The 18,503-nt window shown below is 43.8% G+C and overlaps 1 protein-coding gene across 1 annotated transcript in view; it reads right to left on the reverse strand.

The window, feature by feature from the left end:
• focad (focadhesin) overlaps positions 1 to 18,503 on the reverse strand; it is a 51,722-nt gene that overhangs the window by 28,801 nt on the left and 4,418 nt on the right. Inside the window, 7 exon segments of the mRNA XM_034130899.1 lie at positions 208 to 401; positions 1,094 to 1,181; positions 1,409 to 1,615; positions 1,761 to 1,977; positions 2,253 to 2,354; positions 13,666 to 13,764; positions 18,099 to 18,253. Coding sequence (XP_033986790.1) covers positions 208 to 401; positions 1,094 to 1,181; positions 1,409 to 1,615; positions 1,761 to 1,977; positions 2,253 to 2,354; positions 13,666 to 13,764; positions 18,099 to 18,253 — 1,062 coding nt within the window.

Here is an 18,503-nt window from a genome sequence, read left to right on the forward strand (position 1 = left end):
TACATTTTCATGTGAACATCTGCATGAACATCTGGATATCTTCCAGGGGAGACTGTCTGAAAATATGCACTGCTCCCCATGTTTTAAAGAGGCCCTATAATAGTTTGTGGTGTTCCTCTCCTGTTAGTGCATGTAAATGGTCTGCAAAGGCTACAATCCCTGTGTTCCCTCCAGAGGGATTTTCTCTCCCCCAGACTTCAATGTTACCTGTGGGAGTTTATCCGTCTCCCTGCTGATTCTGCGGAGGAGGCTGTGGGCCAAGTCCTGGTTGAGTCTGTGCCTCCGCTGGTCAGCCAGCGCCTCGGTGAGGCCCGAGCAGGCCAGCAGCTGCAGCACCGGAAGAACCAGGACCGGACTCAGCCAGGGGGCCAGCTCCCCATGCTCAGGGACCAGACTCAGAGCTGCCAATCAGAGGAGGGCAACACGAGGGGTAAAGAATCCATATGGACAAATAAGGTAGAAAACACCAAATGCAGAGTCCTTTTCAGGAATGTTCATAAGACGTGACGGTTACAGTACAGATCAATTCATGTAAAGAAACTCATTATGAAAACTATGGGAACCCATAAATGCAGGATCAATATATTGAGTCAATGTGTAGGTATTACATGCAGAGCCATGCAGACCTCTTCTTCTGTAGACAAAGCCCTTGGCATGGATGCACTGTATGCAGGGCAGAAATGTACTCAGGTTGTGTTTCTGTCTATTTCTAAACACATATAAGAAATGGACAGTAACGTCAGTGGTAATGCATGATATTTAACCAAAAGGGTGGTTTCTCAAAAATAAAGAAGATGCAATATAAGCTGATGGAAAGGGTTTTTTAAATGACACCTCGACATGCAGGACAGATACAATGAGTCAGAATGATCCAAAGAAGAAATCCATACAGTACTAAACAGAATGCATTATACATTGCTGTATTGTAATGAATAAGCTGTCTGTGATGACTCCCATCACACAGGTAAAGGGATTTGTAGCAGTGTTTGACAGGAGAAAGTTCAGACTTCAAGAACATCTCTTGAAGTCTGGATGTCTCTCCCTTGGCTGTCCAAAAATATTGATTAATTTATTTATGAAAGAGGTTTTTTACCCAGATTAAGCAGGCTGGTCTGCTGGGTTGCTGGCACTTCTAGCAGGAGAAGCGCCACGCCCATCAACAGCTCGTCCAATGGTAGCTCCTATACACATAAACAATGAAAATTGGCACAAATATATCTTACATATTATCAGAATTAAAACACTGAATTCGTCCAAGTGGGGGATTTTTTTTTTGTATGCTCAATTTTTAGAATAAGATAATAATAATATTTATTTTAATTATTTTAACAACTTAAAAATGTGCAATAAATAAAATATTAAAATAATAATCTGAAGTTTTATTGGGTCATATCGTTGCTGGTGTCACCTGTTGGCAGGCCGGCAGGAGCTGCTGTAATAGGTTGAGAAGAGGTCTGCAGTCTGCATTCAGCCGGAGGCAGCGCCTGCAGGCACACAGCAGCTGGAGGGTCAGCCCCACCCTCTCTGACCTCCACTGCTCAGGGGCCGGGACCAGAACCTGCAGCAGGGCGTCTACGAACCCACAGAACTCCAGCACCGCCTCCACACTGTCCACCTATCAGCAAGAGAGGAAACCCTGTTAAAGGGGCCCTATTGTGCTTGTATGTGCATGTAAATGGTCTACAAAGCCTAAGGGGTGGGACATCTGCCAGCTAACCAATCAGAGCAGACTGGGCTCTGATCTGATATTAGTTTGTTACCTGCATGTGTGGCACCAGCTGACAGAGGCAGTGCAGCAGGCTCTCAAACACCGGGTCCTGCTCCTTGTTCTGGAGGAGTGATCCGGCTGCTGGGTGAGAGGGCATCAGCACCCTGAGGAGCCCGTGGCGCAGCAGGGCGTGCTGCGGCTGCCTCTGAGGCTCACAGTACAGGTAGCGCAGGAAGGGGGCCAGCATGGTGACGTAGGCGGGTTCATTCCTGCAGAAAATACAGACACCATATTATGTCGGCAAATATCAATCGTTCAAGGTTGACACTGTGTGGAAATTCCTCATATTGAAGCCTTGTAGAGAGAATGGTCCATGCTGTATGTATGGTGCTGTATCTGTATGTATTTGTTTCACTACATAATAACAGCTGATGATGGTTAGATGAGTTATCTCGAAACGATGCCTGCCACAGATGGCTCTGAAAGTCATGCAGTGAAGGAGGGTGATTGGATGGAGCCTTCAGTGTGTGGCAGTCATGCTCACCTCTCAGCAGCCTGCTGGATGAAGTCATCAATTTCCAGCAGCAGAGCGGGCCAGCAGTCCACTCGGTTCTCCAGAGCAGTGATGTATGGGTGAGGGTTGTTCCTGCAAAGATGCATCACGGATGTTACTGGATTTGTTCATCCTGTGGGGAACATGAATCTCGGTACAACATACCAAATCCTTACAATAGTTGTGGAGATATTTCACTAAAGAGCAACATCATGGGGATACACTGTCTGGAAAACTTAAATATCCATAACAAAATATTATGGATTATATTATACAAGACATTTCACAGTTTGGTGCATAGCCATAGAGTACATGTTGACATACTGTGAAGATTTTACTAGCGTAGATGTTATTAAAGTCGATGTAGAAAGTCAGAGGATAACCACAGTTACCATATAGCAGAGTTTCCGTTAGCCGGTAATTACCGGACTTTGACCGGTAAAATATGCTGAAGACCGGCAAATCTAAATCTCTCCGGTCAAAATGTCCGGTCAAAATAATTTCCCCTTAGCACAATACCGCATCAGTTGCGCCACTTATGTGACAGACAAAAGAGTATGTGACAGACAAAAGAGTATGTGACAGACAAGAATAGTCAATTATAATGTCTAACACTTAATGTGGAGAAAGTGATGTCCTGTATGGGTTGATTGTGCGTTGATCTGTTGGTAATGCCTCGGGGTTCCGGTGGGCATGTAAACAAATGCATAATGCTGCGCTATACTTTGCGGCCTCACCCGGTTGCATAGCGACGCTTATTGTTTAGGTGTCTTTTAATAAGCAGGTAGTCATATCATTAGCTAGAACTAGCTAGATCTGATCGATATGGACATAAACGCGAGTGAAGTCTAATCTGACGAGAGAGAGATCAGCTGCTGCTGACGAGTCGACAGGCAGCTCTGCATGATCACCTGCAGCGGTGAGCGGAACAACACACACACACTTCAGGTTAGAAAATCACACTTAGCTATTTTAATTACCTCTCAAACTACCTAAACTAGTTATAGATATGTTTAGTTTTTACTGTCGGGTCACTCATTACTGGATCCCCGAGCAGGAATGAGACGGATACTGACGGGCTGTCAGGAGAGGGAGAGAGCGCTCCGTTTATTATTCCCGTGTTATTTAGTGGGAATGCTGTTAACAGCATTCCAACTATCTGTTCTTCTACGCACAAAATTCTTTATTCTTATTATTCCACCCGTTATTTTGCCGGTCTTCTCCTCCTGCATTGAACATCACAGAAACTCCGTTCAAACATCAAAACGTTCAGCTCGGTCGGGAATCGATTGCTATTACTTTTATCATTCATAACTTTCATAATTCCAGAGATACATCCCATAATACATCCCATTTTTAACCATTGAAGTCAATGGAGAAATTCTTCAGACTTCAACAAATCTTCATGCGACTTCAACTGCTAACTGTTCATTCATACTTACACTCAGAAACCTCATTCCAAGTTTAAAATGTTACACATCTTTCTGACATTATTCATCGAACACAACTTTTAAATCTGATTCTTACTTTTAGAGATATTAAACATTGTTCAGACCTGGGTACAGAGGCCTTCTTCAGATTTTAACATTAACTAGAGTGCGTGATAATGTCACAGCTAGAGTGTAGGAAATCTTGAAATTTGCCTTCATATATTTTTTTTTAACTGCCATAATTCCCAAACCCTACATTCCTGAGACATAATTTTTCATGACAAACGTAGGAAAACATCTCGTAGCTTGAAAAATGACAAATAATTAAGCAAAAATAATTAAACAAAATGCCTCTTGAGGGCATGAAGTGACAAAAACCTTCAACATGTCTCCATTAAAACCCATTGTAATTTCAGGCTGATATTTCCTCACAGCAGCAGCCGCACACCTTTAGTTAAACTGCCAAAAAGGCCACATTATTAACCCGAAAGTACATAAAAAGCACACTTCAGATACTCAAGTTCCTTGAGATGCTTCACGCTTTGAAATTTCACCGATATCTGTTACGTTTCTTCAACAAAACGTTCACATGTAAGAGGTTTATCTCTCATTCAGAACAATGGAAACCTTTGATCTCTGGACACGTCGTTAGCTCAAATATAAACACCTGTGTCATGGAACGCGATGATGTCATAACTCCAACTGACATGCTCAGAGCAGCAGACTTCAGATAATGGTTAATGGTCCTGCCCTCAACAGCTCAACGTCAATTATGGGGTGTCATCATATGCCGTTTCCATGGCCGCATCCCTCGCCATAAACGACGATGTCGCTATACATTAACTCCTATGAAAATGTTCAAAAAGTGCTCAAACTTCACATGTGTGCTAACAGTCCAGCCGTGAAGACATCTACGGGACATGCCGTTGCCATGGCAACACAATGCCTGCCATGAAACACGGTTTTCTCATAACTTCAGTGAAAATGCTCCAAATGGCCCAAAACTTCACAGGTTTGGTAACGATGCAGCCATCAACGCATCTAAGCGTATTATGGGATGTCATCAAATGCCATTGGCATGGCGACAGATCATTCACCATCAAGTTAGTTCAAAAGTTTGCAGTTCAAATATTCTGCTGCTTTTCCAAGCCTTTTTACTTTCTTTTCTTCTCTCATCACACATTCAAGCCCCCAGTGTTCATGTATCATTTCAATCTAAATTCTTCACTTTCTTCTTACACATTACATTTCAGCATAGCAGTTTAGCGTCAGCTTTTCAGCATAAAGCATTCCCACTAGCAATTTCTTCAGGAATTGCATTCTCTAGTTGTAAGTTACTGTACACTTTTGAAAAATGTAGTTAATCTACTATAATTAGTTTGTTTAATATCGAATCATATCAATTTGTTTTAAAGCTCAATAAATAACAAAGAAGACCTTTGACCGGCACTTTTCTCATTTTGTCCGGAAGATTTCAACTTTAACGGACATGTTGACCGGCAAAAACATTTAATAAAAAATAACGGAAACTCTGCCATATAGCTTTACATTAAGATGCCAGAGGTTTGTAGCTGTGACACCCTTTTGAGTGAATCTATGGAATAAAAAAGATGGAGTCAAGATATAAGAGGATTTTCCAAGAAAGATGCATGGAGTGCACCAGCCTATTAAATCAAATCAAATCTAAAGTTTTTTTTCATACACAAAGCTAACTCTTTGTGCTTCACAAACTATTATTAGTGAGTAACGTTATGGCATAATGTAATAAACACCTTATTTGCACCTTTCCATGTTTCACTTGCACAAAACAGAATATACAGTATATGTAATAAGAATGACCAGCAGCTGGACAGACAGCGGAGCTCCTTCTTTAAGGAATGCTCCAGCTGTGCTGTCACAAGGACAGACACAGGAACAAACTCCTGCCAGCAGCCATAACACTTTATAACAGCTCACCTAAGGCCTGCTGAGAACTCACTGCTTCATCGTTTTGGTTCCTCCCCAATCAAATCAAATAAAATCAAAATGTATTTATAAAGCACATTTAAAAGCGATTTTTGGTCGGGCCAAAGTGCTGTACATGTAATAAATACTACAATCATAAAAACACATTACTACAATCACAATAAAAGACAATAAATTACAACAGATATGTAAAAAAAAAAAAAAAAAAAAACACAGGGAAAAGTCAGGAAGTCGTGCTCCGCTCTGACTAAAAGGCCAGGGAGAAGAGGTGTGTTTTAAGAGTAGATTTAAAAACCCCTAGGGTCTGGGCCGACCTCACATGGAGGGGCAGAGTGTTCCAGAGCCTAGGGCCAGCTGCTGCGAAGGCTCGGTGCCCTCTGGTCTTGGGCACTACCAGCAGCAGCTGGTCAGCAGACCTTAAAGCTCTGGCTGGGGTGTAGCGCTGGAGGAGTTCAGCTATATAGGCCGGAGCCAGCCCATTTAGGGCTTTAAAAACAAATAAAAGGAGTTTAAAATCAATTCGGAACCGAATTGGAAGCCAATGAACAACAATGAACATTTTGGCACAACTGCTACTTACAAAACTGTAATTTATATACTACCATATGTATATATTTTTCTGCTACTGTAATATATTATGGAAATTCTCCACAAATTGATTTCGTACATTTTATATTGAGTATTCTTGTGGTTCATGTCCTTTATACTATAGATATGTACATAGACTTGCTGCTGTTTATTCTTTTTATTGTTACTTTAGTTTGATTTTAATGTCTGTTGGGATCAATAAAGTACCTATCTATCTAGAACACAATAGCGCAAAGATAAAAAACATTGGACAGCCTGAAATGCCTCCACGCCTGAAAACAGTCTTCATGATTTAAAGCTGACCTATTATGCTATGATTGAACAATTTATAGGGCCATATCTATACAAAACATGTCTCTGAAGTGTTTTGCTCAAAATACCAAACAGACCACCCATTGTAGCATGCCTCATACCCCTCTATTTCAGTCCTGTTACTAAAGTGCTGATTCTGGGTCTGGCCCTTTAAATGTAACCGAGCTGCTGCTGGACATGCCCCTTTGGAGCTGCTGCTGGCCACGCCCCTTGTGTCCGCATGCAAGCAGGCTTCTTTACACATACTCTCTCCAGTACAGCGTTAGCTCTGAGTGTTAGCGATGCTTGCTAATATAAACACAGACCATATTACTTCCAAAACACATCGTGCATTGTTTCTGATACAGCAACGTTTCTGATAGGGCCGTGGGCGTAAAGCCAGCCCAAATTTTAGTAATGTCCTCATGACCGCAGCAAATCTGGATCAGCTCCGTTGTTCCCCCATTTTAGAGATGTGGGTAAGGAGGAAAAGAGAGGGGGTTTTATTTTCTGACACTTTGCGAGTCTCCTTTTTGCACAATTTCAATTGTGCTAAAATGTCAATTCAGCCTCTGTGGGACTAATACAGGTAACCTGATTCTGATTTAGCCAAGCACAGATAACAAGCGTTTCTTGATACCCACATTGCCAAGTTCCCGCTCTTGACCTGTCCTGCATAAACAACCCACAGCCTCCATTACTCTTGAATTTGCAAACCCATTAAGCCTAGACAAAACACTGGGGTCAAATCCAAGGTGAAGCCTCTGTGTATTGTTAAGATTCGTGCCCACAGCCAGGCCAGAGGTTAACACAACATGGTTGGTGTGTGCGGGGGGGCAACACCACCATCAGCTCCACTTAACCGATGCGTTCCATCAATCACATTTTTAAGTGTAGGAAGGAAGTTCAATGACTGAGAATGTCTGTGCATGTGGCAGCCTGCAGTGTGGCCCAGACATGGACTACTCAGCGACTGCACCCCCCCCCCCTCATTCATCCCCCTCTTCACACAGTGTAATCGGTCAGACCATCTCTGCCCCCCTCCTCAGGTTCCCCGTGGCTGTCTCCAAACCCCTCGGCTTCAATACAGCTCCCATCCATCAGCCTCTGCACTGCTCCCTGCTTTTCAGCTGCCACACAAAGGAAGTGGCAGGAAGTCAAGGCGGACCCCCCCCCTCCTTTTAGCTCAACTCCAAGTTCACCGCTGAGTGCTGGCAGACAGATGGGCCAGGTAGGATCCGCCTGTTGTCACACTGCTTCCTGGGGGGGTCTGCAGGTTACAACAACCTCTGAGGGGGTTTGGGACACAGACCTGATTAACTATCAGATATAAATCCAGATTCTGTTACTGCGTCGCCTATAGGGAATAAGAATGTGACGTCATCAACGGCAAGTCGGCCCTCTTTGGAGGAACGTAGTGACTGCAATCTATTGACTTAACCTGTACAGCGAGCGGAGTATCCGTAACGGTTTCCCTTTAACCGTTATACACATTGTTGGTAGGCTCTGTGATGCCACTGGCTGCTCCAGACACTCAATGAACAAAACAAAGAAAGGACCATGAGATTACACTTTATTCTTTCAGGGAGACGTAGCAAACATCAGCAAGAGACGCTGAATGTGTTTACTACAGGAACACAAAGCACTACACTGGGATGATGATGATGATGGGAACGCTGATATATATTGAGGCTGCTGTCGCTATAGACCAGGGGTCTCCAACACGTCGATCGCGAGCAGTCGATCGCGAGCAACCGGTAGCTTGCGAATGCACCTGAATCAGTCCGTGTCGCTGCGGCTCAGACACACATGGATTTATGTTTAAAAAAATGCTGGCGTTAGCACCATGTCAGGTTTTTGGTGGATTTAATCAAGTCTTGGATTGCAGAGTATGAATGTCCTCTTGCTATTTTCAGTTGATAAATACTTGTGTAAAGTTTGTGAAGGCAGGAGGAAAAAAGCTTCCGCGATCACCGTCTCCTCTGTTCCTCCAAACCCCGCCCCCTCCCTAAAAATAATGAGTGACAGGCTGATAGTAACCTGATAGAAACTTTAATATTCACTTAATCACTGATTGAGATATGATGAAGCTAACTTAAACTCATACATTCATGGGATTTATGTAACAGTAAGACAGAATGTAAGTGTGCACCCACATGCAGTATTTAGTTTGTATATGCTGTTGTAAATACTCCTGTTGTCTGCTGTGTTCAGACTTAAGTCGTGTGTGATGCCACATTCAGGACATTCAGTGTCCTTTTTTAACAGAAGACCATTGCTAGAAGCTGCAGCTAGACTGCAGAAGTATTAGTTTTTTGTTTTTGAGGATGGAACAATTTCACACACAGATATAGGGAGGCTAGACCTATACACTTGATCTATTATGGTTTATAATTTCATGTCAAGAAGAAGAAAAAGAAGAAGATGGCTGAACTGTTCAGTGTCAATCCTGTGGAGATGGAGATGGAGGTTATACATCTCCAAAATCATGTTCAGCTTAAGTCTCAGCAAAACTCACAACATTTCTGGAGCCTTGTAGACCCAGACAACTATAAGAACATTCACCAAGCAGCACTGAACATGTCTGCTTTATTTGGCTCTTCATACCTTTGTGAAGCAGCTTTTTCTGACATGAATGTCATGAAATCTAAATACAGAACAAGACTGAGTGATGAACATTTAAATGACTCTATTAGAGTGAACCTAAGTGGGTACACTCCAGCATACACCTCTATGGTGGACTCCATGCAGTGCCAGTCATCTCCCTAACTGTGAAAAAGAGTGAATGCCACTTATTTTACATTTTTGTGCCATAAGATGCTTGTAAGGTGGTGATTAAGGTGATGTATTTACTATGTGGGCCATAATAAGAAGTGAAAACAATCTTTTTTTCTTGGACTTACTATGAGGGCCATAATAATATGTGAGAAATTGTCGTTTTCTTGGACCTTGATGTGAAGTAAAGATTTTTGATAAGCTTTGGGTATTGCAATTTCACACGTGTACAAAAGTAGCTTAATTCAACTGATGAGTGCTATGTGAATAAATGTAAGCGATGTGATGCAAGTAGCTCTTGGCCACTTACTTTTTTCAAAGTAGCTCTCAGATGAAGAAAGTTTGGAGACCCCTGCTATAGACGCTATCCTCCTAAAATGGCCACGATGCCCCAGAAAAATAAATATTGCACCTGATGCTGTCTTGAAATAGCATTAGTCCATATATTGATTTAGACAAAATGTTGATTAATTGTTCAGCCCAATAGAATGATGCAGCAATAAGTCTTAAAAGCTGAACATTTGTTTGCATTAACCACATCAGGTTCTCTTGTCTTAAAGCTCACCTATTATGCTATAATTTAACAATTTAAAAGGGCCATATCTATACAAAACATGTCTCGGAAGTGTTTTGCTCAAAATACCAAACCGATCACCCATTGTAGCATGCCTCATACCCCTCTATTTCAGCCCTGTTACTAAAGTGCTGATCCACGCCCCGTTGGAGCTGCTGCTGGCCACGCCCCTTTGGAGCTGCTGCTGGCCACGCCCCTTTGGAGCTGCTGCTGGCCACGCCCCTTTGGAGCTGCTGCTGGCCACGCCCCTTTGGAGCGTCCCCATGCAAGCAGTGAGCTCTGTGAAGAGAAGGCTGTCTACCAGCAGAAACTCAGCTAAACTCTGCCGTGATTAAATGCCATATTATGTTCCAAACCACATCAAGGATTATTTCTGAAACAGTATGGAGCTCAAACGCTTTCTCTCTCGTGGGTTTACTACAAAGACAGTACCTTTTATATCCTGCTTCTTTACACATGCTGGGTGTTTCTCAATGTCGAGGACAGCTGCTCCAGAGCCACTATTTCAAGCATGCTGCGTCATCGAGTCCCACCGAAGGACTGTTCCAATGTCCAGGATACTTGGAATTCTACCGAGGCCGGCGTACTTCGTTGCGGGAAATTTCGAGGCTGCACATGTGTAGCCTCCACGGTCTTAAAATCCCCACAATGCTTTGCGCACGGACCACGGAAAATGTAAGGCGGGGCCTCTCATATGACGCACACCTGCACACTTGCTAGCCTGTCCCATTCTTCGTTCTCCGAATGAAAGGAAGGATTTTTGCCTAGCCTCTGATGGACCTGACTCGGAAGACATGTCTTACCAAGGAAGCGTCCTCGACATTGAGAAACACCCACTCTCTCCAGTACAGCGATAGCTCTGAGTGTTAGCGATGCTTGCTAATGTAAACACAGACCATATTACTTCCAAAACACGTCGCACATTGTTTCTGATAAAAAGTGCATTTTGCATAATAGGTGACAGTTTTTTTAATGTGTTTTTGGTTAGATGCCTGAAATAAGAACATTTGTTAAAACAAAATGTCAATTTTCGATCTACGACATCAAATATGTCTGTAAATACCTGACTTGCATATGTCTGAAGCTTCTACGTGTCATAAAAACGGAGGTTGCTAACATTTGACAAAAGAAGACGAGTAAACGTCATCACGGCGAACATTAGCCGCCTTAAGCTTAGCGGTGGTGATGAGGAGGTGTGGTGGACGGAGCTGAACCTCCCTGATCTGGGGGGGGGGGGGGGCTGCGACTCCGAGGCTCAGTGGCAGATTGCACGGGGCAGCCTCGAGCAGCCGGTCAACAATGGGCACCAGTGGGCATCCTCCATTAATCCTGCAGCATTTACAGTTACCCAGCAGTGCCAGGGCCCGGCGACCAACGGAGGGCCAGACTGCTGCCCCCCCCTCCCCCCACACATTCATCTTCCCACCAGGCTGCCAGACAGACGCAGACAGCACAGACAGAGATGAAGACAGAACGAGAAGGAAGAGGACAATGGGCAGCAGGAGAAGAGAGAAAGAAAGAAGGGGTAGAGATGTGTGGAAAGCTTAAAGGGAGGAGGTGTAGAGGTGGAGACAGGAACATGGAGAGCAGGAGGGAGGAAGAGAAACATGAAGGGAAATAAAAAGACAAAGCAGCACAGTCTTTATCACCCGCTGTAACTGAGTAAGGAGGCCTGGAGGAGGAGGAGGAGGAGGAGGAGGAGGAGGAGGAGGGCTGACCTGAACCACAGATAACTAGTCCCTCTATGTATCTGTTTGGTCATAAAATCCAGACTCTTAACAAAAGCAGTTAAAAGGCCTCCAAGTCAGTTTGACCCTTATTTCCATTGGCTCTGATATTGGTCAAAGTTACAGCTGAGAAGTTTGACATGTTGTTTGTAAACAAGTCATTCATCCACATGATCTAATCCAAGAATGAGTGCATCCGAAATATTGATACTTACTTCTACATAGACCTTTGTCCCAGAAGACAATTCCATACCTTTGCAAAGGAACGTCATTCACACAAGCCAATCAGAACAGTCATTTTCAGGAGCGGGCCTTAAAGAGGCAAGCGCTAAAAACAAGCATGTGCTTTTTGCAAATTAAAGCATGTACAAGAAAAAGTAAGTGAACCCTTGGAAAAACCTGTTTTTATGTATAGATTGGTACTAGATGATGGTCATATCTTCACCTTAGTTACAACAATCAACAAACACATTCTGTTTTAACTAATAGCAGTCCAATAATATTTGGCTATTCATTCAAACATTCCCTGGGTAGGTTGGAAAAGCTAAATATATATGAACCCCTCGACTTTAAACAAAAGCTAACTGAGTTAGGGGTTAGCAAACCTTGTTTTATTAATTGAAGTGTTTTTGATTTATAATAATCACTCAAATATTTGGAGTTTCCCATACGCAAGAAGCACCTGCTGACGCTCCCTAAGGAAACTGAAGCAGCTACATTGAATTATTCTTTATACAATGTACACCTGTTTTTATTAATATATAGAAAGATAACATGACAAGTTGTGGTTTCAGGTAGTTCAAAATCAACAGTCCAACAGTAGGACTTTGTGATTGTAAATACACCATTTAAGTATAAATGTTGGGAAAATACTGAATGTTCCTTCTATATCAGAGTAGCACATGATAACAGAGGCCCTGAGTAGCTGTGTACGTAGCCGAATGTATGACTCTACTCTGGGAACTATTTGTCCAACGCAGCCCTGTGTGTGACGACTACTTCCATGCTTGCAAGGATAATAAATACATGTATCCTGATATTGAAGACCAAGCCGGTGACGAGTAATATTTTTCTAACAAAATTCAAAGGCTAACTACAGGGCATCTCTGATTATCTCCCGTATATACAGTATGTGTATGCTCGAAGCATAGCCTATATTTTTACAAGATAATTTGGTAACCATGGTTATATGTTTGCAAATGCAGATATTTCTTGATACATCAAAGGAATTAAATCAGAGTTCTCCTAACATAGTGTCCTACTGTGTGCAGTTCCCCCAGTAAAAAGAGGGGTAAATAACAAGGTCTGCGTGTCCCTAATGTGTGAGGTCCAGATGAATAATACTCATCAGATATTTCTGGGTGTAACCAGAGAACATACAATATGATACGATAATACTTTATTGTCAGATCAAGTCTGACATATTTCTTCAGTCTAACTTTATTCAATCGTGGGACCCGGTATCCCTGATTTGATGGTAACAATTCATATTCTCTGTTCAGGACATGTTTGGGTCGGAAGTGGGAGTCTGTAGCTCAGTGGGTAGTGTGCTGGACTTTGAATCAGGGGATAGCAAGTTCGAGTCCCACTGCAGTCAGCATGTCGTTGTGTCCCTGGGCAAGACACTTCACCCCAAATTGCTCCTGTGGGGATTGTCTACAGTACTGAATGTATGTTAGTCGCTTTGAATCAAAGCGTGTAACAAGTGACATGTAATGTAATGTAATTGAATGAAGTTATGGTGAGCTGATTCAGAGTCTCTCACAGGGTTGATCTACTATCTTTGAGCAGATTTTCACCTGGTGGAGCAGTTTTGATTTGAAAGCGGTAGAGAAACACTTGTACCATGTAATAATGCTATACTGTAGAACGCTCAGAATCACAGATGTAAAAAATGTGTCTACTCGCCCCGAAAGCGGTGGAGAACATTCTTAGTTTTGTCCTTTTGCAGACAAAACATAAATATAAACATATGAGGCAGAAATGTGCTTTTTGATTTGGTACATGTGTTATATGAATACACAACACAAACATTGAAACAAAGAAAGGCTGACCTGATGGAGTAAGGACAGCTGAAGTGTTTTTCTGCGTCTCTCTGGTCTGCCTGCATCTGCAGCAGCCTGCCAATCACCTTCATCAGCCCCTGGACATTTCTGTTCAGATGGTAAAACACAGAACATAAAAAAAAAAGATCAAGAAAGATTCAAGGAAAGAGGAAAACTGTACCGTTCGTGAAAATAAATCTGAGTGAGATGAGAGGATCATTATCAGTCATTTGTTTACTGCAGGACCATCGCCATGATCACATGATCACAAGAGGGCACTTATCTAAGCTCAAAGTCATTGTTATGCTTATTTGTTCACAGAAGAAACTGAAGCGTTGACTTGAATGAAATGCATTATGTATGTATGTTAATATTATTGAAAGTTGAACCAAGTACTTTTCTATTTAAACATCATATTATTGCTTGCAACTAACCTAGTACAGTCATGCGAAATGTGTTGACATATTACATTTAATTCAAGTCAACGTTTCAGGTTTTCCAGTGTTTTTATCCACGATCGAGGGAATTTAAAGCCAACGTTCCAAACGGGGCAACAAATAAAGTTAGGTGGGTATAGAGTGGTGCAGGAATGAGTCCTCAACTCTGGAAATGAGTTGGCATTTTAGCACTTCTGGTTCCCTTGTGTCATAGTCAACACATTTTTGAAGATTTTGGTTAGATGCCTAAAATGAAGTCTGAGGTTAACACAAGATGAAACACATGTTGTTCCACAACGTCAGTAAATACCCACTTGTGAATGTCCAGTGTATGCGTCTTAAAAACGGCAGTAGCTAACAAGTGTCTAAAAGAGACAAAAAAACATCACGCCAAACAGTCCGCCTTTAGTTTGACGATGTAGTTTGTTTATAGTATTACGTTAGATTTTTGCATCTGCCTATTGCATGTACGCTAAAGAAAACATGAAAGGAGTGTTGATATGGGGAGATGAACCTGTCCTGTAAGAATCATCAATGTGTGTTTGCCACAGAGCTTCATTTCTGCTTTATTCCAAAATCCAATGGAAGAATCCCATTGCTTTCTTCCCCAGCACCACTCCAATTCTTCCCCTGCACCACCCAATTCTCCCCCTGCACCACCCAATTCTCCCCCAGCACCACCCAATTCTTCCCCAGCACCACTCCAATTCTTCCCCTGCACCACCCAATTCTCCCCCAGCACCACTCCAATTCTTCCCCTGCACCACCCAATTCTTCCCCAGCACCACTCCAATTCTTCCCCCTGCACCACCCAATTCTCCCCCAGCACCACTCCAATTCTTCCCCTGCACCACCCAATTCTTCCCCAGCACCACTCCAATTCTTCCCCTGCACCACCCAATTATTCCCCTGCACCACCCAATTCTCCCCCAGCACCACTCCAATTCTCCCCCAGCACCACCCAATTCTTCCCCAGCAACACTCCAATTCTTCCCCAGCACCACCCAATTCTTCCCCAGCACCACTCCAATTCTTCCCCAGCACCACCCAATTCTCCCCCAGCACCACTCCAATTCTTCCCCAGCACCACTCCAATTCTTCCCCTGCACCACCCAATTCTTCCCCTGCACCACCCAATTCTCCCCCAGCACCACTCCAATTCTTCCCCAGCACCACCCAATTCTTCCCCAGCACCACTCCAATTCTTCCCCAGCACCACCCAATTCTCCCCCAGCACCACTCCAATTCTTCCCCAGCACCACTCCAATTCTTCCCCTGCACCACCCAATTCTTCCCCAGCACCACCCAATTCTTCCCCAGCACCACCCAATTCTTCCCCAGCACCACTCCAATTCTTCCCCAGCACCACCCAATTCTTCCCCAGCACCACCCAATTCTTCCCCAGCACCACCCAATTCTTCCCCAGCACCACTCCAATTCTTCCCCAGCACCACCCAATTCTTCCCCAGCACCACCCAATTCTTCACCAGCACCACTCCAATTCTTCCCCAGCACCACTCCAATTCTTCCCCAGCACCACCCAATTCTTCCCCAGCACCACCCAATTCTTCCCCAGCACCACCCAATTCTTCACCAGCACCACTCCAATTCTTCCCCAGCACCACTCCAATTCTTCCCCAGCACCACCCAATTCTTCCCCAGCACCACTCCAATTCTTCCCCAGCACCACCCAATTCTTCCCCAGCACCACTCCAATTCTTCCCCAGCACCACCCCAATTCTCCCCCAGCACCACTCCAATTCTTCCCCAGCACCACTCCAATTCTTCCCCTGCACCACCCAATTCTTCCCCTGCACCACCCAATTCTCCCCCAGCACCACTCCAATTCTTCCCCAGCACCACCCAATTCTTCCCCAGCACCACTCCAATTCTTCCCCAGCACCACCCAATTCTCCCCCAGCACCACTCCAATTCTTCCCCAGCACCACTCCAATTCTTCCCCTGCACCACCCAATTCTTCCCCAGCACCACCCAATTCTTCCCCAGCACCACCCAATTCTTCCCCAGCACCACTCCAATTCTTTCCCCAGCACCACCCAATTCTTCCCCAGCACCACCCAATTCTTCCCCAGCACCACCCAATTCTTCCCCAGCACCACTCCAATTCTTCCCCAGCACCACCCAATTCTTCACCAGCACCACCCAATTCTTCACCAGCACCACTCCAATTCTTCCCCAGCACCACTCCAATTCTTCCCCAGCACCACCCAATTCTTCCCCAGCACCACCCAATTCTTCCCCAGCACCACCCAATTCTTCACCAGCACCACTCCAATTCTTCCCCAGCACCACTCCAATTCTTCCCCAGCACCACCCAATTCTTCCCCAGCACCACTCCAATTCTTCCCCAGCACCACCCAATTCTTCCCCAGCACCACCCAATTCTTCCCCAGCACCACTCCAATTCTTCCCCAGCACCACCCAATTCTTCCCCAGCACCACTCCAATTCTTCCCCAGCACCACCCAATTCTTCCCCTGTAAATAAGAGTATGTTTCAAATGTCATCATCATTATGGTGTGGAGCAGTCTGTTCTGTTTCAGCTCACATGAGACTGTGTTACTAGCTTAGGAAGCATCATGATGACAGAAAGGTGCTGGGTATATTTAATAGTAAAAAGTCTCCCTAGAGTTATGCTAGAGTTGACACTTCCATTAAGGTTTGATAATTAGATTATTCACACAAAATGGGGTAACGGGAGAACGGCCACAGACCTTCAGGAGTATTATTGTGGGCCTGAAACATAAAACTAAAAACATGAACTGAAAAGATGCTTGAAACATTCATAGCAGTGAGCAGATCATATTCTGTGGATTCGTCAATACCTCTTTCCCATTCCACATAGTCACTATATTTATTGTTCATATCAACATATTGATGGTTCAGTGCAGATATACGGTCCATTATTTTGGCGTGTAAAAAGGATTATGGCCAATTATTTATTGTCCTACCAACCATTGGCAAAAGGTCATTCAAAATGCCGACCCAACAAATCCCATTTACGACGAGTCATATTATGGAGAACAGAAAAGGTCACTTTGCAGTAAGACTTTATCCTCCTTCTCTGTTGGGGGTGCGGGGGGGGGATTAATGGTTCACAGTCAGCAGAGGGGGCAAGGACACTGTGGGAGTGTCCATTTACTGAGGGCTGAATTATGCTTCTGTATAAAGCTGCTGTGTTACCTGCTGTACTTGATCAAAGTACCAGTACACTCTGTCTGCCAGCGTTTATTCACTCCCTTCCTGTAGATGTAGTCCCATTTTAAAATGAAATGTTTCGTTTTTTCAGTGCATATTACAAAAAGGGCATTTTCTGTTATCATGGTTGGTTTGATAACAGCGTCCAGGATTATCCTGAGACATTGTAAAATAGACATGTCTCCAGATTTGAAGGAATGGGTCAATACCACGGCTGCATCCTATGAGATTCTGCTGACTAGCTGAGAGTGAGAATGATGAGGATACTCCTGGGAACATTTTATGGACACACATAAAAGTAGATAGAAACTTTCTTTCATTTCAAACTTAACCAACAATCATTACTGCACACTGTTCTTCTCCATTGCTGATGAACTACATTTATATTTTATTATTATTAATCCAGGACTTATGTACACTGTAACGAGGGGTTACGTATGGTAACCCTTGTTATCTAAACACAGGCGGAGCCCTCTAATGGACTCTATGAGTAGAGGGCGGAGCCTGTGAGAGATATAACTTGTTAACCGGTTAGTGAGTGGTGGGATGGAAATGGGGATTTAGTCAGCATTTGCTTTATACATCATAACTTTGTGAATTTGAATGTGATGTACATGGTTTGTATCACCCGCTTACACAAATAAATAAATGCTTTTGCTAAGATGTACAAGGAAAGTTAGATTCAGTAAAGGGTTACTGAAACTTTGTCCTGAAACATATTGACATTAACCCTGCGTACAGTCTGCTTTAAGGTGCCTCTGAGCCCAGGTGAGAGGTGTGACTGTACCTGGCGGAGGGCAGCAGGTTGAGCACGCTGTGGAGGACGTGCTGCAGCTCTGCATGCTGCTGCTCCACCAACAGGACCACGGCGTCGCAGCAGGAGGAGCGCACCAGAGAGCCGTCACTGCAGCACTGCTGCCACAGAGCCTCCAGAGCCGGACCCTGAAACACACACACACAACTTAAGAAATAGATCCAGATCTAGCCTATATAACCCTCCTGTCGTGTTCGGGACAAATCTGACCGAGTTACTACTTTCATCAGTCATAAATATTTTGTTTTACATTTGATTGTTTCAAGGCCTTATGATATCCTTCACAGTAGGCATTTAAACGTATTAAACTGCTTATCACACCTTTCATTGCATTTGGGGGAACGAACACGACAGGAGAGTTATAACATGACTTTACTG

The sequence above is a fragment of the Trematomus bernacchii genome, unplaced genomic scaffold (genome assembly GCF_902827165.1).
Source record: "Trematomus bernacchii unplaced genomic scaffold, fTreBer1.1, whole genome shotgun sequence".
In the NCBI taxonomy this organism is placed as follows: Eukaryota; Metazoa; Chordata; class Actinopteri; order Perciformes; family Nototheniidae; genus Trematomus; species Trematomus bernacchii.